This window comes from Saimiri boliviensis, chromosome 6, assembly GCF_048565385.1.
Source record: "Saimiri boliviensis isolate mSaiBol1 chromosome 6, mSaiBol1.pri, whole genome shotgun sequence".
Taxonomy (NCBI): domain Eukaryota; kingdom Metazoa; phylum Chordata; class Mammalia; order Primates; family Cebidae; genus Saimiri; species Saimiri boliviensis.
The window spans coordinates 124,716,196-124,741,335 of record NC_133454.1 but is presented as its reverse complement, the minus strand read 5'-3'; the positions used below and the strand labels follow the sequence as shown (position 1 = coordinate 124,741,335).

The 25,140-nt window shown below is 44.5% G+C and overlaps 1 protein-coding gene and 1 non-coding gene across 2 annotated transcripts in view; one reads left to right on the top strand and one right to left on the bottom strand.

The window, feature by feature from the left end:
• The window catches only part of POLA2 (DNA polymerase alpha 2, accessory subunit), a 36,708-nt gene extending 16,246 nt beyond the window's left edge, over window positions 1–20,462 (bottom strand). Inside the window, exons 1-7 of the mRNA XM_039470949.2 lie at window positions 19,998–20,462; window positions 14,438–14,562; window positions 13,243–13,334; window positions 12,353–12,410; window positions 4,939–5,045; window positions 1,409–1,602; window positions 703–791 (exon numbers count right to left, since the gene is read on the bottom strand). Of these exons, the coding sequence (XP_039326883.1) occupies window positions 703–791; window positions 1,409–1,602; window positions 4,939–5,045; window positions 12,353–12,410; window positions 13,243–13,334; window positions 14,438–14,562; window positions 19,998–20,076 (744 nt within the window). The 5' untranslated portion in view covers window positions 20,077–20,462. The remainder of the gene's footprint in view (window positions 1–702; window positions 792–1,408; window positions 1,603–4,938; window positions 5,046–12,352; window positions 12,411–13,242; window positions 13,335–14,437; window positions 14,563–19,997) is intronic.
• Window positions 16,174–16,280, top strand: LOC120364749 (U6 spliceosomal RNA). Its single transcript, XR_005579896.1, has one exon. It is a non-coding gene; the product is annotated as a U6 spliceosomal RNA (small nuclear RNA).
• Window positions 20,463–25,140: the final 4,678 nt, after the last annotated feature.

Genomic DNA, 25,140 nt, shown 5'->3' with positions numbered 1-25,140 from the left:
GTTCTGTTCCCACTCTTGGGAGAAAAGAGGAAGTCTTATCTTTCCCATGTGATTATGCATCCCTGCCTTCCCTCAATTACTTCCTTCCAAGTCCTCCAAAACTTCCTTCTATGACACAGTTCTGCATCACTTCCCCAACTGGTCATTCTTTCAATGTAAACACTGACAAAGGTACTTTAAAGAAACTTCTAGAACACATTTCCCCTTAGATTAGAAAATGTTCTAGAGAGAAAGCACTGGTACATACACCAGATTAAACTATGATATAAAGATACTACTGGCAGCAGTTTGTCTATAACAAGAGACTAAAAAACCAGGGGAGAGACTGTGAGTCATTGTCTAGAGAACAAGACTCTGAAAACCCCTCCCTCACCGTTGTCCTTTGATCTCAGTACTTGAATGCTTCTGTTTGTGGGAAGTCCCCAGGGAGCTACCGTCTCACCACCAAGGGAAACAAGGCCTTCAGTCTCTGCTTATGTGCAAGACTCTAATCCAGGTGGGAAGAAAATAACGCTCTGTCACAAAACCAGACAGCACTTAACAAATCTTTCTTCAGAAGGGCCCATTTTCCCAAATGCAACCAAGATAGATGTTCAAACTAGAACACAGACAAGAAGTGAAAAGGAAGCAACAAGGGTGCCTCTTGGTCATCAATTTTAAAATGTAATAGTAATTAGTAAGAACGATTGGAACAACTCTTACCTGTGCTGGGGCTAGCAAAGGAGTGAAAGCCTCAATCTTGTAATGTTCCTTGAGTTCGCTGCCAAGTTCTTCTATCTTACAGGTCAGAACTGCAATCCCAGAAGTGGAAAAAAAGTGTTATGTTTAAGACATTTCACTTGCCAAGAAGAGAAAATACAGCACATTGTAAAATACTAAAGTCAGTCGTTTTATAAAAGCAGGAAGGGTGCCTGGGACATCTGGCCAGTTTAAACCTTCTAAAACCCTTGCCAATTTCCCGATATTTCATTGCTGAATCTGGCCTTCCATCTGGCCACAGAAGGCCCCATAGCACAATCCCAGGGAATCGGCGTGAACCCTGCCCCATCCCCAAGTCTGCCCTTTACTCAGGTCCTCACTGAGGTTTTAGGCAAGTCAAGGCCAACCTGAAGAAGGCTTCTAAGGAAGAAGGCACGACTATCTTTAAGTTGAATTCCTTTACATTGTTCAAGTTTTTGCTGCTGGGAATGGTCATGTGCTTTTTAAGCAAAGTGAAGTGAACTGGGACAATTACTGATAGTATTGCCAGTGTCCCTCCATTACTAGGACTTCCATGAGGAAATCTACCAACTCACATATTCAAAGACAACCTTGGAACTTGTTCTACCAGCCTAGCTGAAGCTTTGTTACTCTAAACCCTTCCAGGTGGTTTTATATCCACCATAATTTCAAAGGGAAACACAATCACCTTCTCGAATGTCTGGGAGCTTCTGAAACATGGATTTGTAGCTCCCAGTTAGTGCGTCTGGACACCCCAAGACCTTCAGGTTGATGTTTCCAGCTCCTCCTCTCCCAGACCACGACACTACCTGTGCTGAGCCAAAGGAGGTAACCACTTCTCCTCGGTTACTTCTTGAGTTATATTTCTGGGACGGAGTAGCACTAATTGGAAGCAAAAACAGGTTAACATTACTGTGTTCATATCTAAAGGGAGAGAGGAATCAAATGAGGTTCTTTTGGAAATGGGGACTGGAGAAAAGGAATGTAGCCTTGTAATTTATAAATTGAATCAGTTTAACGAGGTTGGACATACCCAGACCTTTAAGGAATTTCAGGAATGAAGGGTTGAGGAATACCAGGCTGAGGAATACCAAACATTTTTAGAGAAGCTTAGAGACAGAAACGTATTTTAAAAGGTTGTCGTTATCTTGGGATTAAAACTAAGCAAGGCAAAAAAAAAAAAATCTCCAAACTCTGAATTGATTAAAAGGCAAACTTCAAATACCATTTTTTTCTTCTTATGAATTTTTAGTGTTTATTAGAACATCATCTGAGCCTGGAACTGTGGATAAGCCAAATTTGCGGAGCATGTATAAAAACTCACAATATAGTTCAAGGTAGAAACAATAAAATGAAGTTAAAATTAATCAGCTTTCCCCAGTGTCTATGGAGGTAGAGAAGCAATGAATTAACAGTCTGCTGATGTACAAATGTTCCCATTTTTCTAGGCTCAACTGCCAAGTTCTCACATTTCCACTCCCTGACAGTAAATTAACCTCTCAAAAACACATGGATATTGCTGATATGCTTAGATAACAGCAAGGTCTTCTAACCCTCTGGTTGTAAACACATCATATAGAGAGGTCTCTTTAAAACAGGCTTTGTTTAACGCACTGAAACTCTGCAGGAACCAGTTTTAAGTGGGGCACCACTGCAATTAATGCCATCATTCTTTCTTTCCACAGAGAAGCTACAGAAAATGAGCTCAATTAATTCTCTCAATCTCCAGTGCCACCTCTACCTGAATAATTTAGAAGTTACTTTTGTAAAATACAAAACCAGTTTCTGCTGTCAGCTTTATTAGTGTGCGTTAAAAAATGGCTAGGCAGCATTTTGCCAGTTTCTCCAAGCTCTTCCCTGGGAAGCTCCACGGGCCACCCATTATAGCAGGCCCTTTAATGCAACAAGATGCTCACATGAGGCCAGCTGTAAACAGTTCGACAGCTTTCAGAGGATTGTATTTACATTTGGAGAATATAACTCCTGAAATGGTCCTGGCATGTCTATAAGAACCATCCCTATATACCAGGTTGCAAAGATGCTCTATTAAATCTAGAAAGCTTTCTTCCAAAAAGTCTGAGAACTCCCCAAAGCAGCAGTAGACCACCCTAAAGTAAAATTGTACTTCAAAATCCAAATACTGCCAGGCGTGGTAGCTTATGCCTGTAATCCCAGTACTTTGGGAGGTGGTAGATTGCTTGAGGCCAGGAGTTCAAGACCAGCTTGGGCAACATAGTGAAAACCTGTCTCTACAAAAATTAGCTGGGCTTGGTAGCATAAGTCTGTAGTCCCAGCTACTTAGGAGGCTGACGTAGGAGGATCACCTGAGCCTGGAAGGCCAAGGCTACAGTGAGCTATGATCGTGCCACTGCATCTACCCTGGGCAATAGAGTGAAAGCCTATCTTAAAAAAAAAAAAAAAAAAAAAAAAAAGGCCAGGCGTGGTAGCTCAGGTTTATAATCCCAGCACTTTGGGAAGCCGAGATGGGTGGATCATGAGGTCAGGAGATTGAGAGCATCCTGGCCAACATGGTGAAACCCCATCTCTACTAAAAATACAAAAATTAGCTGGGCATGGTGGCACGTGCCTGTAATCCCAGCTACTCAGGAGGCTGAGGCAGAAGAATCACATGAACCAGGGAGTCTGAGGTTTTAATGAGCCAAGGTCACACCACTGCACTCCAGCCTGGTGACAGAGCGAGACTCTGTCTTTAAAAAAAAAAAAAAAGAAAGAAAGAAAGAAAAAACAATCCAATGACCACTCACCTTGAATGACTGCAGAGCTTCTATCACCACCTTTGTTTCTTTTTTTTTTTTTTTCTTTTTTTGAGACGGAGTTTCACTCTTGTTACACAGGCTGGAGTGCAATGGCGCGATCTCGGCTCACCACAACCTCTGCCTCCTGGGTTCAGGCAATTCTCCTGCCTCAGCCTCCCGAGTAGCTGGGATTACAGGCACCCGCCACCATGCCCAGCTAATTTTTTTGTATTTTTAGTAGACACGGGGTTTCACCATGTTGACCAGGATGGTCTCAATCTCTTGACCTCGTGATCCACCCGCCTCGGCCTCCCAAAGTGCTGGGATTACAGGCTTGAGCCACCGCGCCCGGCCTATCACCACCTTTCTAAAGTTATAGAGCTGAAAAGGCTGGGCGCTGTGGCTCATGCTTGTCATCCTAGGACTTTGGGAAGCCAAGGCAGGTGGATCTCCTGAGGTCAGGAGTGTGAGATCAGCCTGGCCAACATGGTGAAACCCTGTCTGTAATAAAAATACAAAAATTAGCCAGGTGTAGTGGCACGTATCTGTAGTCCCAGCTACCTGGGAAGCTGAGGCAGGAGAATCACTTGAACTGGGAGGTAGAGGTTGCAGTGAGCCAAGATGGTGCCACTGCACTCCAGCCTCGGTGACAGAGTGAGACTCCATCTCAAAAAAAAAAAAAAGTGATAGAGCAGAAAAATTTTAAGCTCTGGTTCATCTAGAAGTGATCCAAGTAGAAGTAGTGACTCCTGGCAATTGGTGTTTCCCTGAAGGGTTAATACTATTGCTCCTGAGCCTCATCTTGATGTGAAAGCTCCTAAAAACCCATCTACTCAGCAGAGCTCTTGCCTATGGAATTCTCTAATATGTGTCATTTACGGATTTCAAAAAATTACATATGATCTTTCTGGATTTATGTACAATGATGGCAGAGGGACAAAATACCAATTAAGTCAGTGCAGATTCACAGTGACAAAAAACTCTCAGAAACTAGTTGTAACCTGAGTAAGAAACAATAACAGGTTGCAAAACATCATGAACAAAGATACGTGCTTTTCTTTTTTAAAAATAAACACTTTAGATGAAAAGAAAGAAAAAGAAACCCAACAAAACACAAACAGAAGCAGGTGGAAACCTACTTGCCTCTACTGACAAGACCTGTTAAGACTCTTAGACTTCTGAATAGACAGGTTGTTTTCAATAGAAGATATCAGTTCCTGATCTAGGAAATGAGCCATAGAAAATTAGGTGGAAAGTGAGTTTCCTGAATTACCGTAAGAAACAGTAATTTTCCATAGAGAAAGGGAAAGCAAGGAAGGCAGACAGCAATAGGCCTTCCAGCCGATTCACTGCAGAGGTACACGCCCACCTGTAGTTAATAAGTAACTTTGCTGTTAGCCTTCATCAGATAGCCAGAGAAAGGAGGGGGTGCTGCTTTATGACACTTAATTATGATCCATACCTTGGAGAGAAACTTGATGGTGAGAGGAGCTGATGGGGGCTCCGAGTTGACACACTCCTTTTGGTTATGGGGGTTTCTGGGGTGGAGATAGCTCGCTTCTGTGAACCCTAGGGAAAAAAAGGAACACAAAATCTCAGTGACACTAGACTCAATGCTAATTCAGTGTGTAGTTCCTTGGAAGAAAAGGGAGAGCATGTCCAAACAAAGGCACAAAATAGGACTGGGTGGGTTCTCTTTTTCAGGCCCTATTTTCCAAGCATCAACTCTTTCTCTCTCTTTTTTTTTTTTTTTTTAGAGACGGGGTCTCACTGTGTTGCCCAGTGTGGAGTGCAGTGGCTATTCACAGGTGCGATCCCACTACTCATCAGCACAGGAGTTTTGACTTGCTCCATTTCTGACCCGGGCTGGTTCACCCCTCCTTAGGCAACCTGGTAGTCCCCTGATCCCGGGAGGTCACCATCAAGCACAATCTCAAAAGAAATCTTCAACAACTGTGACCAACATTCAGGACACTGTCCCTATTTTGAAGGCAATTATGAAAAACTGCCAAAAAGGACCACTAGGCAGGTAATCTGTGCTGCCAAATCTTTCATATGTTTACTTTCTGTCCCCACCTCTCTTTGTTTTCAAACAGATCTGAGTTTTGCAATGCATAGATTTGATCTATGGGGACATATTTTCCTGAGAAGGAATGAGACCACATTACTACTTACTTTGGCAAACTCTACCACACATTTTCAAAGGAAATGACTCCAACCAGACAACAAGGCTGAGCTCATACTTGAAGAACTAGGAAACACCTCATTGATGGTCACTCCTTTTGACTCATCAACAAGAATCCAAAGATAAGCCCAGAATGGAGGATAAAACCTATAGTCTGAGACATATTGCTCCCTAAAGTCTAAGAAAACTGACTGTACTAGAGAAAACACAAAATCCTTGCCTGGATAGCAGCCAGGAGGCCAACTCATCTGTAGCTTTCCCTGCCCTAGGGCTCCTCCTGGCTGCAAGTTTAAGAAGTTATACAGCCAAGTGGTCAACTGGTGGCGACTGCAGGACAAAACACCAGAGAACAGATTCAAAATCATCATTAGGTAGCTGCAGTGGAAAACGAATTAAAAAAAAAATCCCTTATTCTACTACCCTGATATAATAACTAGTTTTGAATATTCCTTAATAGTATTTTAATAACTTTCTAGGCCAGGGGCAGTGGCTCATGCCTGTAATCCCAGCACTCTGCGAGGTCAAGGTGGGAGGATTGCCTCAGCCCAGGAGTTCGAGACCAGCACGGGCAACGGCAAGACTTCACGTCTGGGGAGAAAAAAAAGCCAGGCGTGGTGGCTTATAATTTGTATATTAAAATTACAAATATAAAAATTATAGTCATAATCTTAGTTTAAATATAAGTCTAAGTTTTATGTACTGATTCTTTCACTTGGTATTATGTACATTTTCCCAAATTATAACATTTTTAGCACAGTGGCAAGATCTCAGCTCACTAAAACCTCTACCTCCCAGGTTCAAGCGATTCTGCTGCCTCAGCCTCCCAAGTAGCTGGGATTACAGGTGCCCGCCACCACATCCAGATAATTTTTGTATTTTCAGTAGAGATGGGGTTTCGCCAATTTGACCAGGCTGCTCTCGAACTCCTAACCTCAAGTGATCCACTCATCTTGGCCTCCCAAAATGCTGAGATTACACACGTGCGCCACCGCACTGGCACAATCTTTATCTTTTTTTTTTTTTTTTTTTTTTTTTTTTTTTGAGATGGAGTTTCACTCTTGTTGCCCAGGCTGGAGTGCAATGTGCAATCTTGGCTCACTTCAACTTCTGCCTCCAGGTTCCAAGGTGTAAGCAATTCTCCTGCCTCAGCCTCCTGAGTAGCTGGGACTATAGGCATGCTAATTTTGTATTTCTAGTAGAGATGGGGTTTTCCCATGTTGGCTAGACTGGTCCCAAACTCCTGACCTCAGGTGATCCACCTGCCCTCCCAAAGTGCTGGAACTACAGATCTTTATCCCTTTTAGTAGCTGTGTTATTTGATTAAATTGACCTACAATGATTTACATAATTACTTTTCTATTGCTGGATTATGGGTTGCCTGCAATTTTCGGTGATAAGTAATGCTGATTCTCAGGTGAAAAGTGATTTGGCAAATTAAGATTTTAAATTAAAAAAATAAAATAATGCTAAAATGCACATTTTCATGCATACAGCTTTTCCCATCATGTTGAATTATTTCTTCAGAAGACATTTTTTTGTTTGTTTTACCCTAGGGAGAATTACTGGGTCAAAGGATAGAAAAACATTTTATGATTTTGGCCAGACACGGTGGCTCATGCCTGTAATCCTAGCATTTTGGGAGGCTGAGGCAGGAGGATCACTTGAGCTCAGGAGTTTAAGACCAGCCTCAGCAACATAGTGACACTCAGTCTTTTTTTTCGTAATAATAAAAAAAGGTTTCATAATTTTAATACATTTCCTCAAACTATCTTCCAAAAATATTCTCCTAATATACAGTGGGCTACGGTACTCTAGGGCCAATGCTGTGGGGCAGAGATGATATTTTGAGAGAATGACGGTCTGTCTCGCAGGACATGGCAAGGTGATGGCACTTTGGTAAACAAGGCATAGTTTGGTGTTCTAGTCCTGTCCTCCGTGGTAAAAGCTAATAGTGTTCACCAACTCCAGTCCCGGTTCTCAGGGATGCGCTCCCTTTGACCAAGCTTGTAAGATTCATTATTAACATTTAATGCTGGTTTCTTCTTTTCTTTTTTCAGATGGAGTCTTGTTCTGTCACCCAGGCTGGAGTGCAGTGGCATGATCTCGACTCACTGCAAACTCCGTCTCCCCGGTTCAAGGGATTCTCCTGCCTCAGCCTCCCAAGTAGCTGGTATCACAGGCATGTGCCACCACGCCCAGCTAATTTTTGTATTTTTAGTAGAGACAGGGTTTTACCATGTTGGCCAGACTGGTCTCAAACTCCTGATTTCAGATGATCCACCTGCTTCACAGCCTCCCAAAGTGCTACGATTACAGGCGTGAGCCGCCGCACCCAGATGGTTTCATCTACTTTTTTTTTTTTTGAGACAGAGTTTCACTCTTATTGCCCAGGCTGGAGTGCAGTGGTACAATCTCAGCTCACTGCAACCTCTGCCTCTCAGGTTCAAGCAATTCTCCTGCCTCAACCTCCTGAATAGCTGGGATTACAGGCACCTGCCATCTCAACTGGCTAATATTTTTATATTTTTAATAGAGACGGGGTTTCACCATGTTGGCCAGGCTGGTCTCAAACTCCTGACCTCAGGTGATCCGCCCGTCTTGGCCTCTCAAAGTGCTGAGATTGCAGACATGAGCTACCGCGCCTGGCAGGTTTCATAATTTCTAGTGAGAAATGTGGTCACCAATGGTACCTTATTCTTATATCTGAGGGTAAGCACATTTTCATACCCACAGAGAAAATCAAATTATAACCAAGGATGGCAGTTTATTAATTTACTGGAAATATAATTGCCAAGCGTATGGGAACGCCAAGTCTTCATGCTAACACATTCTCTTCTGTTAGGGCACATGGCAGCCAAATCATAAGCAGATTTATGGTGAACACAGAGGCAAAAGAACAGTTGTCAACTGCACAGGTGAAAGGCTTAATAGTGATAAGCTAAAATCACTGACATAACATATTTACCTCTATAGCAGAGGGACACGTGTTCCCAAGACCTGACAAGGGTCAGGCAACCTCAGCCTGGCACTGTTTGCGTGGAAAGGCCAACATTCACACTTTGACTATTTTATCATGCTGCCATTGATGCATGCCCAACAGTGACTGAACAATTTCCATGTGATGGGTACTGTTCTAAGCATTTTACATATCTCTAGGACAGACACATATTGTTTGCTCAACCTTTCAATCCAACCTATTTAGCGTGGAATTCACAGTCACAAACTTTTTTTTTTTTTTTTGAGATGGAGTCCTGCAGTGGCCATGATCTTGGCTCACTGCAACCTCCACCTCCCGGGTTCATGTGGTTCTCCTGGCTTAGACTCTTGAGTAGCTGGGATTATAGGCGCCTACCACCATGCCCATCTAATTTTTATTCTGAGTAGAGACGGGGTCTCACCATGTTGGCCAGGCTGGTCTCGAATTCCTGACCTCAAGTGATCCACCCGCCTTGGCCTCCCAAAGTGCTGAGATTACAGGCATGAGCCACTGCACCCAGCCTCACAGTAACAAATTTTGATTCACAATTCAGTCTCCCAAGTATTTCCATAGCAAGAATGGGGCATCCTAAATATGGGATTTCAGTCATTGGAAGGGTATCTACTTTTGCACCTGGCTTATGCATCAGTCTACTGAGAGCTGGGTTACCATGAGTCAGACTCTAAGAATATGATCAATTCTGAATACATAGACAAATTAGATAAAATTCTAGATCTGTGAAGCTGTCAATCCGATAAAACTGCGGTGGTCCCGTTGGTATTGCAATTCAGATCCTACCTAAAGAGCCAACCACACTCCCTTATTCAGAGATCTTTCAACAACTATTAACATGCCACGGTGCTGGGAAAACAGCAGCAAGTAAAAACAAAGTCTCCATTCTCAAGGAGATTCCATTCTAATGGAGGGAAGACAGACTAAAACATAAAAGCCAGTACAGGCCGAGTGCAGTGGCTCATGCCTATAATCCCAGCACTTTGGGAGGCTGAGACAGGTGGATCATGAGGTCAAGAAATCGAGAGCAGCCTGACCAACATGGTAAAACCCTGTCTCTACTAAAAATACAAAAATTAAACGGGCATGGTGGCATGCACCTGTACTCCCAGCTACTCAGAAGGCTGAGGCAGGAATCACTTGAATTCAGGAGGCAGAGGTTGCAGTGAGCCAAGATCACACCACTGCATTCCAGCCTGGGCGACAGAGCAAGGCTCTATCTCAAAAAAAAAAAAAAAAAAAAAAAAAAAAAAAAAAGTAAGTATATACATGTTTGGTGGTAATAAGTCCCATGGATAAAAATAAAGGAAGAGGGGCCGGGCACGGTGGCTCAAGCCTGTAATCCCAGTACTTTGGGAGGCCGAGGCGGGTGGATCACGAGGTCAAGAGATTGAGACCATCCTGGTCAACATGGTGAAACCCCGTGTCTACTAAAAATATAAAAAATTAGCTGGGCATGGTGGCACGTGCCTGTAATCCCAGCTACTCAGGAGGCTGAGGCAGGGGAATTGCTTGAACCCAGGAGGCGGAGGTTGCGGTGAGCTGAGATTGCGCCATTGCACTCCAGCCTGGGTAACAAGAGTGAAACTCCCGTCTCAAAAATAAATAAATAAATAAATAAATAAAGGAAGAAAATAAAATAGAGGGGGTTTGTTCTTTTAGGCAGACTTGTTCCCTCTGACAAGGAGACATAGGAAGTGGACATACATTTGGCATAGCAGAAGCAGAGAGTGAGGGGGAGTCTGGAAAGACGACAGAGGGAGGAGGGGGCCAGCTCCTACAGAACTTCACGCATGCTGGTTCAAACTTTGGGTATTAGGAGTAAAGATGGAAAGCCAGTGGGAGAAATGTAAGCAAGAAAACCTGACCTTTCACTGGAAAGGAGCACTCTGGCTTCTGGGTAGAGTCGGTTAGAGGTAGACATGAAAGAAAGAAGCCAAGGGCTAGTTAGGAGGCTGTCCCAATCATTTACAAGGAGACAATGATGCTGTGAACCTGGTGGCAGCAGTGGACCTGGTGGTGGCTGTGGAAGTGGTAAGAGGTGGCCAGATCCCGGAGAGGGATGACAGGAATAAGCTGGATGTGGGGTGTGAGAGAAAAAGGATTCAAGGAGGTTTCCAAGGCTCTTGGCCTGAATCAATGGAAGAATGGAGGTGTCCTTCACTGGGATATGGACTCAGAAAACTACTTTATGGGGAAAATAAAATGAATTATAGTCTCTCCAATCTGAAGAAACTCTAACAAACACCTAATTATGTATTTTAATATTATATGTACCTGGTTTTGTGTTAGCAAACTTCATGAGGCACATTTTTGGCTTTCTTGCTCTCCACAGGCATATCTAAACTATTTGCCTTCTTTCTTCTTGAGACAGCACCTCATTTTGTCACCCAGGCTGTAGAGCAGTGGCATGATCTCTGCTCATGGAAGCCTCAACCTCTTGGGCTCAAGTGATCTTGCTACCTCAGCTTCCCAAGTAGCTGGGACTTACAGGTGTGCACCACCATACCCAACTTTAAAAAAAATTCTTTTTTGGCCGGGTGCGGTGGCTCAAGCCTGTAATCCCAGCACTTTGGGAGGCCGAGGCGGGTGGATCACAAGGTCAAGAGATCGAGACCATCCTGGTCAACATGGTGAAACCCCGTCTCTACTAAAAATACAAAAAAGTAGCTGGGCATGGTGGCATATGCCTGTAATCCAAGCTACTCAGGAGGCTGAGGCAGGAGAATTGCCTGAACCCAGGAGGCGGAGGTTGCGGTGAGCCAAGATCGCGCCATTGCACTCCAGCCTGGGTAACAAGAGCGAAACTCCGTCTCAAAAAAAAAAAAAAAAAAAAAAAAAAAAAAAAAAAATTCTTTTTATAAAGATGAGGTCTCACTCTGTCGCCCAGTGTGGTCTTGAACTCCTAGGCTCAAAATCCTTCTGCCTTGGTCTCCCAGAGTGCTGGGATTACAGGCATGAGCCACTGCACCCAGCCCGTACCTTCTTTCTTATGATGTAATTTACTTTGAATAATTAAGGCTCACTCCATGTTCATGAATTTCTAGGAATTTATTTAGTTAGTATAAAGAATAATTACTATTACTGAATATACTGCATAGGGCCTGGTGCTTTAACTATTCACTTTCTCTTCAAGCCCTCCAAGCTGGAGGATATTGTGCACTGGCTGTCAGCTTCCTGAGGGCAGAGCCCATCCATGTCTGTTCCATTCCCCATTGTTTACCCAGTGTCTAGTGCAGTACATAGTTGTTGCTGGATAACTGAATGAATGAATCTTGGTATTACGGATAAGGAAACAGTGGCTCAGAGATAAAACAACTCACTCAAGGCCACCTAGGGCTTCTGACTCAGACTTTGAAGGCAATGCTTTTTCATTACCCTATTTGACCTTTCACACTGGGATCTAACACATAACTGAATTATTCAATCATAGTATAAAACTATGCAACTATTTAAAAAGGTAAATTATGGAGTAATTACAGTTATAGAAATGTTTCATGTTGTGCTGAGAAAAGCAGGATAGCTATATGTTTATAAGTACTGCCATTATGTAAAACGTTTAGACATATGATCAGAAAGGAAGCTATATAAAAGGAAATATAGTAGGAAATACATGAGAGTGGTTGATTTTTTTTCCCTCAGATCTTCAAATGTTGTGATAACCTATTTTAAAATGCTACTTGTAAAACACTGTTTACTTACCTTTGAGGGTGTGGTATACGAGTTCAAGAGGATTTCCTCTTCTTCTTCCACTTCAATTCTAAGAACTCTGGTTAAGAAAAACAATAATAAACCTTCATATAAGGCAACAGCTGATTGTTATAAGAAATCTCAATATTAGGTAATTTTTACAATTATCGTTAATATTATTAATTTTTGAGATGGGGTTTCCTCTGTCACCCAGGCTAAAGTGCAGTGGCGCAATCTTGACTCACTGCAACTTCTGCCTCCTGGGTCCAAGCAATTCTTCCACCTCAGCGTCCCAAGTAGGTAGGTCTACAGGTGTGTACCATCACGCCCAACTAATTTTTTTTTTTAATTTGTACTTTGGCCGGGCACAGTGGCTCACACCTGTAATCCCAGCACTTTGGGAGGCTGAAGCAGGCAGATCACCTAAGGTCAGGAGTTTGAGACCAGCCTGTCCAATATGGTGAAACCCTGTCTCTACTTAAAAAAAAAAAAAAAAAGTCAAAATTACCTGGGCGTGATGGCACGAACCTGTAATCCCAGCTACTCTGGAGGCTGAGGCAAGAGAATCACTTCAAGTTGAAAGATGGAGGCTGTAGTGAGTTGAGATGGCACCACTGTACTCAAGCCTGGGCAAAAGGAGTGAAATTCCGTCTCAAAGAAAAAAACGAAGAAAAGAAAAGAAATGTGTACTTTTGGTAGAGATGGGGTTTTACCGTTTGCCCAGGCTGGTCATGAATTCCTGGGCTCTAGTGATCTGCTTGCCTCAGCCTCACAAAGTGCTGGGATTACAGACATTAGCCACCATGCCTGGCCTTATTGTTTTTAAATTACACATGCAACTAGAGACAAATTATAAAATACAACATGTAGCTTGATGTGAAGACCTTCAGCAGAAAGGATACAGCTCTTGAATGGAAACAATATTTCTAGCTCCTGCATGGCCACTGTCCTTGCAGGCACTGTGCCGGGCTTTGGATAATCTTTTGCTCAGAAACTGAAAAAGAAAAGATAGTGAATACATTACTTCATAGTCAAATAATAGCGGAGGCATTTTCCAAAGCATTGAGATAATAAAAGGTCTTCAAAATATAATCAAAGATATAACATTCCTCAAAGAATTAAGATATATACAGACTAAAAACAAGATATCCCATGACTGTCTGTAACACATAACAATTCGAATAATACCAATTATTTGGTGAAGACTTAACACCTGCTGGGCATAGTTTTAAGTGCTTTATGTCCATTCTCATTTAATTCTTTTATTATTTTTTTTCGTGAGATGGAGTCCTGCTCTGTCGCCCAGGCTGGAGTACAGTGGTATAATTTCAGCTCATTGCTGCCTCTGCCTCTTGGGTTCAAGTGATTCTCCTGCCTCAGCCTCCAGAGTAGCTGCAACTACAGGCATGTGCCATCATGACTGGCTAATTTTTTGTATTTTTAGTCAACATAGTTTCACCATGTTGGCCAGGCTGGCCTCGAACTCCTGACCTTAGGTGATCCACTCGCCTCAGCCTCCCAAAGTGCTGGAATTATAGGTGTGAGCCACCATGCCCGGCCCATTCTCATTTAATTCTTTTAACAATCATAAAAAATACAGATTATGGGCCGGGCGTGGTGGCTCACACCTGTAATCTCAGCACTTTGGGATGCCGAGGCAAGTGGATCACGAGGTCAAGAGATCGAGACCATCCTGGTCAACACGGTGAAACCCCGTCTCTACTAAAAATACAAAAATTAGCTGGGCATGGTGGCGTGTGCCTGTAATCCCAGCTACTCAGGAGGCTGAGGCAGGAGAATTGCCTAAACCGAGGAAGCGGAAGTTGCGGTGAGCCAAGATCGCGCCATTGCACTCCAGCCTGGGTAACAAGAGCAAAACTCTGTCTCAAAAAAAAAAAAAAAATACAGATTATTAGACCCAATGACAGAAGAGGAAACGGAGGCTCAGGGACACGAAGTAGTTGGTCCAAGCTCATAGTGGGCCTGGAATCCAGGTCTGACTCAAAATCCCACCGTCTTCTCAACATATCACAATGTCTTCCCTGTAGAGCAGAAATGGAGAATCACGTTATTAGTTTGCTTTCATTTTGTTCTTACCTCATGCTCAAAAGAGTTCAGGATCTCTGAGGTAAGGCCATCTTTATGTGTGCTGGTGCAGAAGGCTATAAGCTCGCTTACCATTTCCTCCTCATTCTGTCCATACTGAACACAAAGCTCTACCACTGTAGGAAGGAAAATTGGACAAGTGAAAACTCAGTTAATTTATCGCAGCTTTCACCTCGAAAAGCATAAATAGTCCTGTTTACCCAATCAATGTTTATGCAGAATCTATTAGTGCCAGGCATTGTTTTGGGTAATAAGAAACAAGACAGAAGCATCCTTGTCCTCAGAAAGCTTACTACTAGGGGGAGACAGAAGGGGACGAGGGCAAAATCAGGGGGACCAATTAAGAGAATCATGGCAAAGCCCAGGTGAGAGATGATGGTGGCTTAGACCAAGATGGTGGCAGTGGAGATGGTGAGAAGTGGTTGAACTCTGGATAGGACTTTACAAACTGAAAGTAAAGCCAGTGAGATCTGCCAGAAGCCAAGGATGATGCTGATATTTTTAGCCTGTACAATAGAAAGAGTGGCGTCCCTATTATCTGAGATGGGGAAAAGAGCAGGAGGAACTATTCTGGGGAGACAGAGGAGATACCAAGAGCTTAGTTTTAGACATGCGGAGTTTGAGATGCCATTTAGACATACAACTGGAGACAGTAGGCGGTTGAAAAGACCAGCCTGCAGTTCAGGCAAGAGGTCCAGGCTAAGATATAAATTTGGGAATCATCAGTAAATACATGGGATATAAAGCTATGAGACCCCAGGTGAGATCACCAAGGGAGTGTGCATATCTAGAAGGGAGAAAAGATCCCAGACTTGAGTCTTGGGGTGCCGTAGGGCCTCTGAGGATGAATCTGCAAAGCCTGAGAAGTGGTGACACAAGCAAAGCTGAAGAAAAACTAGAAGTAAGCTGGGTGCAGTGGCTCATGCCTGTAATCCCAGCACTTTGGGAAGTTGAGGTGGGCAGATTGTTTGAGCCCAGAAATTCGAGACCAGCTTGGGCAACATGATGAAACCCTGTTTCTACAAAAAATACAAAAATTAGCTGGGCTTGGTGGCACGTGCCTGTAGTTCCAACTACTTAGGAGCTGAGGTGGAAAGACTGCTTGAGCCAAGGAGGTTGAGGCTGCAGTGAGCTGTGATTTGGCCGTTACACTCTAGCCTGGGCAACAGAGCAAGACCCTGTCTCAGAAAAAAAGAAAATGAAAAACTAGTAGTGTCTAAGATGGTAAGAGAAAAATGTGTTTAAAAAAAGAAAAAATGGGCCGGGCGCGGTGGCTCAAGCCTGTAATCCCAGCACTTTGGGAGGCCGAGGCGGGTGGATCACGAGGTCGAGAGATCAAGACCATCCTGGTCAACATGGTGAAATCCCGTCTCTACTAAAAATACAAAAAATTAGCTGGGCGTGGTGGCACGTGCCTGTAATCCCAGCTACTCAGGAGGCTGAGGCAGGAGAATTGCCTGAACCCAGGAGGCGGAGGTTGCGGTGAGCCGAGATCGCGCCATTGCACTCCAGCCTGGGTAACAAGAGGAAACTCCGTTTCAAAAAAAAAAAAAAGAAAAAATGACAAATAGTCAAGTCCTGCTGCTAATTGAAGATGAGGACTGAGAATTCATCATCAGTTTTTAGCAAGGTGAAGGTCACTGGTAACCTGGAATAGAGAAGTGGTGGCAACAAAAGAACTTACTGAAATGGATTTAAGGAGGAAACATTTAAAGATGGCAAGACCCGTGCTCGCTTCTGCAGCACATATACTAAAACTGGAACAATACAGAGAAGATTAGTATGGCCCCTCTGCAAGGATGACATGCAAACTTGTGAAGCGTTCCATATTTTTGGGTGAAGTATATGAACAGACACTTCTCAAAATAAGACATTTATGCAGCCAACAAACATGAAAAAAAAGCTCATCATCACTGGTCATTAGAGAAATGCAAATCAAAACCACATTGAAATACCATCTTAAGCCAGTTAGAATGGCGATCATTAAAAAACTAGGAGACAACAGATGCTCAAGAGGATGTAGAAAAATAGGAACACTTTTACACTGTTGGTGGGAGTGTAAATTAGTTCAACCATTGTGGAAGACAGTGCGGCGATTCCTCAAGGATCTAGATCTAGAAACACCATTTGACCCAGCAATCCCATTACTGGGTATATACCCAAAGGATTGCAAATCATCCTATTAAAAGATACATGCACACCTATGTTTATTGCGGCACTGTTCACAATAGCAAAGACTTGGAACCAACCCAAATGCCCATCAATGATGGACTGGATAAAGAAAATATGAAACATATACACCATGGAATACTATGCAGCCATAAAAAAGGATGAGTTCATGTCCTTTGCAGGGACATGGATGAAACTGGAAACCATCATTCTCAGCAAACCGACACAAGAACAGAAAACCAAACACCGCATGTTCTCACTCATAAGTGGGTGTTGAACAATGAAAACACATTGACACAAGGAAGGCAACATCATACACCTGGGCCTGTCGTGGGGTGGGAGATAGGGGAGGGATGGCAGGCAGTGGGAGGCTAAGGGAGGGAGAGCATTAGGAGAAATACCTAATGTAGATGACAGGTTGATAGGTGCAGCAAACCACCATGGCACGTGTATACCTATGTAACAAACCTGCATGTTCTGCACATGTACCCCAGAACTTCAAGTAAAAAAAAAAAAAAAGATGGCAAGACGGTTTTGAGGTCTGCTGTAATTGGGAAGGAGAGAACTGGAGTGGGAAGTAGGGTCAACAGAGTATTTTAAAGGCAGGATTGGAAGCATATTTCTATACTAGCAGGGAAAAAAATATTTTATCTTTTTTTTTTTTTTTTTTTTTTTTTTTGAGACGGAGTTTCGCCCTTGTTACCCAGGCTGGAGTGCAATGGCGCGATCTCGGCTCACCGCAACCTCCGCCTCCTGGGTTCAGGCAATTCTCCTGCCTCAGCCTCCTGAGTAGCTGGGATTACAGGCACGTGCCACCATGCCCAGCTAATTTTTTGCACTTTTAGTAGAGACGGGGTTTCACCATGTTGACCAGGATGGTCTCGATCTCTCGACCTCGTGATCCGCCCGCCTCGGCCTCCCAAAGTGCTGGGATTACAGGCTTGAGCCACCGCGCCCGGCCGGAAAAAAATATTTTAAAGAGAAAAATAGAAAATATGTAAGAGAGGAGAATGACCAGTGATGTACTTAATTAGGTGAGAAGGAATGGGGTTTAGGACTCAAGTGGAGGACTTGGATTTTGCTAGGGATATGAAGAGTTTATTCATTGTAATAGGAAAGAAGGCTAAGTACATGCCACAGATATGGGTCAGTGAGATGTAATGGTGGTGGCTGACAGAAGTTTTCTAATGCTTCTACTTCTTTTTTTCAGCAAAAAATAGAAGTTTGTCAGTTGAGAGTGAGGGTGGGACAGAAGGATGTTAAAAGAGGAGAAGGTGGAAAACAGTAATCTGGAAGACTCAGAGTGAAGAGACAAGGGGCTGGGCATGGTGGCTCATGCCTGTAATCCCAGCACTTTGGTAGGCCAGGGTGGATGGATCATCTGAGGTCAGGAGTTCAAGACCAGTCTGGCCAACATGGTGAAACACCATCTCTACTAAAAATACAAAAAGGAGCCGAGTGTGGTGATGTGTACCCGTAATCTTAGCTACCCGGGAAGCTGTGGCAGGAGAATCGCTGGAATCTGGGAGGTAGAGGCTGTAGTGAGCCAAGATCACACCATTGCACTCTAGCCTGGGTGACAGAGGGAGACTACATCTTAAAAAAAAAGAAAAAAAAAAAAAAAAAAAAGGGCCAGGCTCCATGGCTTACACTTGTAATCCCAACACTTCGGGAGGCTGCAGCAGGCGGATCATGAGATCAGGAGATCAAGATCATCCTGGCCAACGTGGTGAAACCCTGTCTCTACTAAAAATACAAAAAATGAGCCAGGCGTGGTTGTGCACTCCTGTAGTCCCAGCTACCCAGCAGACTTGAGGCAAAGGAATCGCTTAAACTCAGGAGGCAGAGATTGCAGTGAGCTGAGATCATGCCACTGACTACACTCCAGCTTGGCAACAGAGCGAGACTCCATTTCGAAAATTAAAAAAAAAAAAGAGAGACCAGGGAAATATGGTTGACTGTCAGGAAACATTAAGGTGCCATTGAGGCTACTGATGATCCAAAGTTCACAATTCCAAATCCAGGCCAGTTTAGCCCTACGTGAGATGGAAGCAACTGGCATCTTGGCCTGAAGCCTTTACAAATTTGGTTCACATAAGTAATTACTCTTGTGTTGATTTAATGGTTACCATGTAAATTTCTGACAGTAATAGGTTTTCCACTTAAGCTTACTTTTAAAAAGTGAAGGGCTGGGCACAGTGGCTCATGCCTGTAATCCCAGCACTTTGGGAGGCTGAAGTGGTTGGATCACTTGTGGTCAGGAATTCAAGACCAGCCTTGGCCAATATGGTGAAACACCGTCTCTACCACAAAAAAAAAAAAAAAAAAAAAAAAAAAAAAAAATTAGCCGGGCCTGGTGTCAGGTGCCTGTAATCCCGGCTACTTGGGAGGCTGAGGCAGGAGGGTTGCTTGAACCCCAGAGGTGGAGGCTGCAGTGACCTGAGATCGCGCCACTGCACTGCATTCCAGTTTGGGAGATAAAGCAAGACACTTGTCTCAAAAAAAAAAAAAAAAAAAAAAAAAAAGGCGGCACTGGGTATGAAGACTTGAAGTATTCTGGTTTCTGAAAGGAATTTCTCACCACAAATCAACATGCTTGCACTCTCTTTTTATATGTAAGTTCAAAGTGTTGAGTGGTTAAGGCAGGTGCACATTCATACGATTCTAGAACTTCCACATCTTTTCCCAAGCTTTGCTTCAAACAACTCCTTACACTGCTCTACAGCCTGACCACCACGATGGACTCCTACAACGGAGCACTGGACTCTGTGGCAGGACACCTGGCTTCACAGACAGTTCAGGCAGTTAGCTTTCCTTGTCTGTTTCTCCATCTGTAAACAGAGGGAGGCAACAAGCTCCCTAAAGCTCCCTCCAAAGCTCAAATTCAATTTTAGGAACCCACCTCAAGGGATTCATATTTGCACATAACCACCAACAGCTCTGATGAGAGAACTGATGGATCAGCAGAGGTTGAAGGTGTGGGGTGAAAAGGGAGGAGCCAAGAATGAAAAACTGCATATCAAAACCCCCACACTTCTTGCTTCTTTACTAGGGTGTCAACAATTTCCAAACTCAGGTGCCACCCGAGGCTCGTTTCGATCTAGCACATCCCGATTCCGCCTTTCGGGAACTTCGAGTCGGTTTAAAATCGTGCTGCATATTCCTAGTTTTCCTTTGGCATTCAATTGGCACCCAGTGGGCATTTCCAAGTCCCCACAGCCTAAATCTCAAAACTCAGTTTGATTCTTCCTCTCACAGCCACGGAGAACTCAGCTCAAGGGAAGGTGGAAACTGGAAGCGCGACCCTTTCGGTTTTGCGCGCCGAGGAACTCGGGCGAGAGCGTGGAGCACCGCCGGGGCGCGGGAGGGGTGCGGGACTCACATTTCTCAATCAGAGCCTCCTCGCAGTCTAGGCCGAAGATCTGCAGCTCCTCCGCCAGCTGCTTGGGCGACACGGACATGGTCGTCCAAGCCGGGGGCCGGGAAGTGGGCCCACCCAGCTCCGACCTGCGCCCAAGAAACCCGCAGGCGTGGCGAGCGACGAGCGCCTCGGCTTCTTATCCTTCCACCCTCCGCGGACCGTGGCAGGAGGTGATCAACTAGCCCAAGCAAGACCTCACACTGTCAGAAGGCCCCGGCCGTTGGTCACAGAGAAATACTTTTTTTTAAAATAATGAAGGTGTGGCCCCCAAACGCCCTGAATGGAGGGAGCAGAAATCTCAAGAGGACGCTTTCCTGGGGAGAACGTCCCGCTTCCTACCCCAGAGCTTCTCAGAGACGGTAACAGAACAAGAGTGGTCAGGAAAAACCCGCCAAATGGTTCGTGCAGCGCACGCATGCGCGAGAGCCTGCTCCAACCCCACCCCTTTCCCTTGCTTTCCGGGGCTCATCCGCCCCCTCACACCGGACCCCACGCACGCACGCGCGGCCCAGGGCGCGTGCGCACTAGCGGGCGTGTGGGCGAGTCTACGCACGCGCCTAACGGCCAGCGCGCCGGCGGCTGCGCACTTCTCACTCGCTGGGCGAGAAGGACGGAAGTGACCTGCGAAGCCCTGAGGTTACCTGTAAGGAAACTGAGTCTGTGTGCTAATGGCAGATACCTGGGAGATACCTGTTTTCTGGGCATTGGCTGCCCAGTGAAGCTCAGTGGCTTATGCTCGTCACTCTTTTTCCTTGTTCCGTTGTGCGCTGGCGCTGTCGTACGCGTGCCTTCGACTGCCTCAAACTGATTGTACCCCCTTCTCTGTTCCCCTTGTCATCCCTGCCTGTTGTGCCCGTGGTTCATCCGAAAAGAATGGCTTCAGTAGGGAATCTGGTTGCCATAGTTGTTATCGTGATTATCCCCGTGGTGCCAGCTACAGTGCTGGGTATTTTTCTGAATCTGGAGCATTTGGGGGGTTATGAGGTGGGAAGGTGACAGAAATAATTTAGTTTTGGACACGTTAAGTTTGAGTGCCTCTGGGATTTCCAGGTAGAGATTCCCCGTGAGTGACTGGGAATTCCCTAGGGAGGCTTAGGAGTAAAGGTAGGTCACTAAAAGAGAGTTTAAGATGAGAAGAGGGTTCCTCCCTTGAAATATATCATAATTCTTTGAGCTAAAAATCTCAACCGTAGGCGTCATACTCTGCTGGTGGGGTGGTAGACTGGTAGAGCGTTTCTAGAAAAGAGTTTAGCAATATGTGTCAGGAGCCTTAAAAAATATCCATCCCAGACTGGGCGCGTTGGCTCACGCCTGTAATCTCAGCCCTTTGGGAGGCCGAGGTGGGCGGATCACGAGCCCAGGAGTTCAAAATCAGCCTGGGCAACATGGTGAAACCCTTTCTCTACAAAAAATTAGCCGGCCGCGGTGGCAGATGCCTGTGATCCCAGCTAGTCCCGGGTTGAGGCAGGAGGATCGCTTGAGTTCGGGAGGTCGAGGCTTCAGTGAGTCAAAATCACCTCTCTGCACTCCAGCCTGGGCAGTAAGCCACATTGCCATGTATGTACCTATGCAACAATCTTGCATGTTCTTCACATGTACCCCAAAACCTAAACCCATCTCTACTGAAAATACAAAAAATTAGCCAGGTGTGGTAGTGTGCATAGTCCCAGCTACTCGGGAGGCTGAGGTAGGAGAATCGCTTGAACCCGGGAGGTGGAGGTTGCAGTGATCCAAGATTGTGCCATTGCACTCCAGCCCGAGCAACAGAGACTTGGGATGTAGAGAAATTGGAGACTTTAAACATGCTGGTATTAATGCAAAATGGTACAGTGGCAGTGGAAAACAGTCTGTAATCCCAGTTACTCAGGAGGCTGAGGCACAAGAATTGCTTGAGCCTGGGAGGCAGGGATTGCAGTGAGCCAAGATCGTGCCACTGCACTCCAGCCCAGGTAACAGGGCAAGACTCTCAAAAAAAAAAAAAAAAAAAAAAAAAGTGTATGTATACACAAATACTTCTACAAGAATATTAACAGCAGAACTATTTATCATGACCAAGGAGTAGAACTAATCCAAATGTCTATCAACTGAGGGATGAATAAACAAAATGTGGTATATACAGTGGGATTTTATCTGTAAATCCCATTTGAATGATGGGGATTCCATAAACTCAGAGAGGTGATTTGCTGGAGGTCACAAAGCTGATAAGTAACAGAAAGTAAACTGTGGACCAGTTCCTTTTCATTAAATCTGGGTAGGTTAACAAACTATTGTGGTGAGCTCTCAGGCAACAATGGAGTGAAATTTACAAATAGCTCCTGTGGCTGACCTTCCTGGACTCTGATTGTGAATGGGGACCTCATGGACCTCACCTTAGTTAGTGTGAAATGTTAGAAGAGGTTAATGCCAGGGTCCAATTGTACATTGTTGTTAGGACACACAGGGTGGGTTGGCCACATGTATTCTGTAGCCCACCCGGAATGAGCACAGAGTGGAAATCAGATGGAACATGGAGTGCAGTGGCTTGATCATGATTCACTGCAGCCTCGACCTCCCGGGGCTCACTCAATCCTCCCACCATAGCCTCTCGAGCAGCTGGGACTACAGGTACACACCACCACGACCTAGCTAATTTTTTTTTTCTTTTTTTTTTTTTTTAGAGATGGAATTTTACAGTGTTTTTTGTTTGGTTGGTTGTTTTTGTTGTTATAGGGATGGGGTTTCAGCATGTTGCCCAGGCTGGTCTTAAGCTCCTGGGCTCAAGCAATAACACCTGCCTCAGCCTCCCAAAGTGTTGGGATTACAGGTGTGAGCCACTATGCCCGACCTATTTTATACTTTTATTTTATTTATTTTACACTTGTTTTTTTTAAAGATGGGGTTTTACCATGATGGCCAGGCTGGTCTTGAACTCTTGGCCTCAGGTGATCCACCCACCTCAGCCTCCCAAAGTGCTAGGATTACAGGTGTGAGCCACCATGCCTGGCAATTTTACACTTCTATCTATGCTTTTTTTTTTTTTTTTTGGTGACAGAGTTTCCCTCTTGTTGCCCAGGCTGGAGTGCAGTGGTGGGATCTTAGCTCACTGCAAACTCCACCTCTCAGGTTCAAGTGATTCTCCTGTCTCAGCCTCCTAAGTAGCTGAGATTTCAGGCATGTGCCATCATGCCCGGCTAATTTTGTATTTTTAGTAGAGACAGGGTTTTGCTATGTTGACTGGGCTGGTTTCGAACCCCTGACCTCAAGTGATTCACCCTCCTTGGCCTCCCAAAATGCTGATTACAGGCGTGAGCTACCTCACCCGGCCATCTGTGTGTTTTAATTGTGGTTAAAGCACATAACATGTATCCTCTTAACCATTTGTAAGTGTTCAGTTCAGTAGTGCAAGTACATCTTTTATTTATTTTTGATGCTCTCCAGAAGGGAATTTGGGAATTTGAGGAGGCACTACCCTATGCAGGTATATTGCCACCAGGTGGCGGCAATGTAGTATGGTCTTCCGGGTCTGGTCTGAGTTTCTGCAGGATTTTAAAATAATGTTTATTTATGATATGCAAATGTAATTTTGTTACATGCATAGTTTGTGTAGTGGTGAAGTCAGGGCTTTCAGGGTATCCATCACATAAATAACACATATTGTACCCATGCAGTCATCTCTGATCATCTACCCCCACTGTCTCACCCTTCAGAGTTGCAGTTGTCTACCATTCCACACTCTGCACCCATGTGTACGTATTATGTAGCTCCCTCTTAGAAGTGAGAATGTGCAGTATTTGTCTTTCTGTGTCTGACTTGTTTTACTTAATGGCCTCCAGTTCCATCCGTGTAGCTGCAAAAGACATGATTTCATTCCTTTTTATGACCCAATAGTATTCCATGGTGTATATGTGCCACATTCTCTTTATCCAGTCATCTGTTGATGGGTGCTTAGGCTGATTCACTATCTTTGCTTTTGTGAATAGTGCTGTGGGAAACGCACTGGTGCAGGTATTTTTGATGTAATGATTGCTTTTCCTTTGGGTAGACACTAGGTAGTGGTATTGCTGGAGTGCATGTTAGTTCTATTTTTAGTTCTTTGAGAAATTGTTGTATTGTCTTGCATAGAGGTTGTACTAATTTACAGTTCCCCAACAGTGTATAAGAATTACGTTTTTGGCTGGGTGAGGTGGCTCACGCCTGTAATCCCTGTACTTTGAGAGGCCAAGGCAGGTGGCTTACTTAAGGTCAGGAGTTTGAGACCAGCCTGGCCAAAATGGTGAAACCTTGTGTCTACTAAAAATACAAAAAATTCGCTGGGAGTGGTGGTGGGCATCTGTAGTCCCAGCTATTTGGAAGGCTGAGGCAAGAGAATCTTGAACCTGGGAGGTGGAGGTTGCAGCGAGCCGAGGTTGCGCCACTGCACTCCAGCCTGGGCAACAGAGTGAGGATCCGCCTCAACAACAACAACAAAAAAGAGTTCCCTTTTTTCCACATCATTGCCAACATCAATATTGTCATTATTTAAATTTTCTTCCTCCCAAATTCCCCCCATGCTGTTATGTGAAACTAAGGCTTTGTGCATAGTGGGAGGCAAGATTTAAAGAAACAAAACTTGGGATGGTCATGGTGGCTCATGCCTGTAATCCCAGCGCTTTGGGAGACTGAGGTAGGTAGATCAACTGAGGTCAGGAGTTCGAGACCAACCTGGTCAACATGGGAAACTCATTTCTACTAAAAATACAAAATTTAGCTGGGCATGGTGCCTGTAATCACAGCTACTCAGGAGGCTGAGGCAAGAGAATTGCTTGAATCCAGGAGGTGGAGGTTGCAGTGAGCTGAGATTGTGCTACTGCACTCCAGCCTGGGTGACAGAGCAAGACTCCGTCTCAAAAAAAACCCAAAGCTCTAAACTTTGAACCTATTAGCAACTGTTTATTGAGTTACTACTATGTCCGAGGCACTGAGTTAGACCTGTGGTAAAGGTGGTGGGAGCTGAGAGGGAATAATAACAGTAGCTGGGATGGGCATCTTGTTGGCTGCTTCTCCCTGATTATCTTTTTTTTTTTTTTTTTTCTCCCTGGTTATCTTTACTCCATAGGCAGCCCTGTGTGCCATGACTCTTACCCAC